At 54.1% G+C, this 2,213-nt stretch overlaps 1 protein-coding gene across 1 annotated transcript in view; it reads right to left on the bottom strand.

Annotated features, from left to right (window-relative positions):
• Nucleotides 1-2,213, bottom strand: part of TMIGD2 (transmembrane and immunoglobulin domain containing 2) — a 14,508-nt gene that overhangs the window by 6,878 nt on the left and 5,417 nt on the right. The window contains exon 3 of the mRNA XM_017528209.2: nt 1,514-1,873. Coding sequence (XP_017383698.2) covers nt 1,514-1,873 — 360 coding nt within the window. The remainder of the gene's footprint in view (nt 1-1,513; nt 1,874-2,213) is intronic.

The raw sequence follows: 2,213 nt of genomic DNA, 5'->3' as shown, positions 1-2,213 counted from the left end.
CTGCTGCCAGGCTGGAGTGCAGTGGCATGATCTCGGCTGACTGCCACCTCTGCCTCCCAGGTTCAGGTGATTCTCCTGCCTCAGCCTCCCAAGAGGCTAATTTTTGTGTTTGTAGTAGAGATGGAGTTTCACCACGTGGGCCAGGACGCTCTCAGTCTCCTGACCTCGTGATCCGCCTGCCTTGGCCTCCCAAAGCGCTGGGACTACAGGTGTGCACCACTGTGCCCAGCCAGGATTCTGTTTTTACACAGTCTAAATTTTTACAAAATTCTGGCTGGGCATGGTGGCTCACGCCTGTAGTGGCAGCACTTTGGGAGGCCAAATCAGGCAGATCACCTGAGGTCAGGAGTTCAAGGCCAGCCTGGCCAACATGGTAAAACCCCATCTCTACCAGAAGTACAGAAAAATCAGCTGGGCATGGTGGCCACACCTGTAATCCCAGCTACTCAAGAGACTGAGGTAGGAGAATTGCTTGAACCCAGGAGGCGGAGGTTGCAGTGAGCCGAGATCATGCCAAGGCATTCCAGCCTGGATGACAACAGCGAAACTCCGTCTAAAAAAAAAAAAAAACCTCGATATGAAGAATTCAGTTTTTTTGTTTCTAGGACCTTGAGATTCAAAAGTCTTAAGGTTCTAGGATTTGGCCGGGTGCAGCAGCTCACACCTGTAATCCCAGCACTTTTGGAGGCTGAGGCAGGCGGATCACCTGAGGTCAGGAGTTCCAGACCAGCCTAACCAACATGGTGAGACAGTCTCTACTAAAATACAAAAAATTAGCTGGGCGTAGTGGTGGACACCTGTAATCCAGCTACTCAGGAGGCTGAGGCAGGAGAATTGCTTGAGCCTGGGAGGCAGAGGCTGCAGTGAGCCGAGATTGTGCCACTGCACTCCAGCCTGGGCAACAGAGTGAGACTCCATCTCAAAAACAAAACAAAGTTAGCCAGGCAAGGTGGTGAGCACCTGTAATCCCAGCTACTCAGGAGGCTGAGGCAGGAGAATCTCTTGAACCTGGGAGGTGGAGGTTGCTGTGAGCCGAGATAGTGCCACTGCGCTCCAAGGCCTGGATGACAGAGCAAGACTGGGTCTCCAAAAAAAAAAAAAAAAGATTGATACGAAGAATTTAGTTTTTTGATTCTAGCAGTTTGAGTTTCAAGTCTAGATCTTAAGATTCTAGAATCTGGCCGGGCGCAGTGGCTCATGCCTGTAATCCCAGCACTTTGGGAGGCCCAGGCGGGTCAGGAGATCGAGACCTTCTTGGCTAACACAGTGAAACCTCTTCTGTACTAAAAAAAAACACAAAAAAATTAGCCGGGCATGGTGGTGCATGCCTATAATCCTAGCTACTCGGGAGGCTGAGGCAGGGGAATCACTTGAACCCAGGAGGCAGAGGTTGCAGTGAGCAGAGATTGCGCCAAGGTACTCCAGCCTGGCAACAGAGTGAGACTCCGTCTCAAACAAAAAAGGTTCTAGGATACTCTGCACTGCCCCACCCTCTCTCCGCCGGTTCCGGTACCTGGGTCCACCGAGAGCCAAGTTCCATTGCCCTCGGCCTTCTCCAAGTCAGGAATCTCTATGATCGCCTTGCACACGTAGGTTCCGCTGTGGCTGAGGCTCACAGGGTCCAGCCGCAGGGTGAGGTGGCTGGGTGCCTGCCAGGAGAGTCGTCCCTGGGGCCCACAGAGCCCCTGGCTGAGGTGACCATTGGTGATGTACGGCTGGCACGTGACATTCCCATCCTTGGTCCACACAACACGGAGCCGTTCCCAGGCCAGCGCCTGGTCCACGTGGCAGTCCAGGGTCGCCTGACTGCCCTGCCTCACCTGCAGCCGCTGGGGCCCCTGCTGCACGCGCAGGCTTGAGGCTCCTTGCAGGGCTGAGGACAGAAGAGATGGAGTTGACCTTTCTTAGTATGTGCGTGTGAGGCTGTGTGACTCACTCCCCGAGGGAGCCCACAGTCTGGGTTTGAAACCCAACTTGTCGGGGGGATCACGAGGTCAAGAGATCGAGACCATCCTGGTCAACATGGTGAAACCCCGTCTCTACTAAAACTGCAAAAAATTAGCTGGGCATGGTGGCGTGTGCCTGTAATCCCAGCGACTCAGGAGGCTGGGGCAGGAGAATTGCCTGAACCCAGGAGGCGGAGGTTGCGGTGAGCCGAGATCGCGCCATTGCACTCCAGCCTGGGTAACAAGAACGAAACTCCGTCTCAAAAA

Source organism: Cebus imitator, unplaced genomic scaffold (assembly GCF_001604975.1).
Source record: "Cebus imitator isolate Cc_AM_T3 unplaced genomic scaffold, Cebus_imitator-1.0 Scaffold53, whole genome shotgun sequence".
Lineage (NCBI taxonomy): Eukaryota > Metazoa > Chordata > Mammalia > Primates > Cebidae > Cebus > Cebus imitator.
This window is presented reverse-complemented; position numbering and strand designations above follow the sequence as displayed.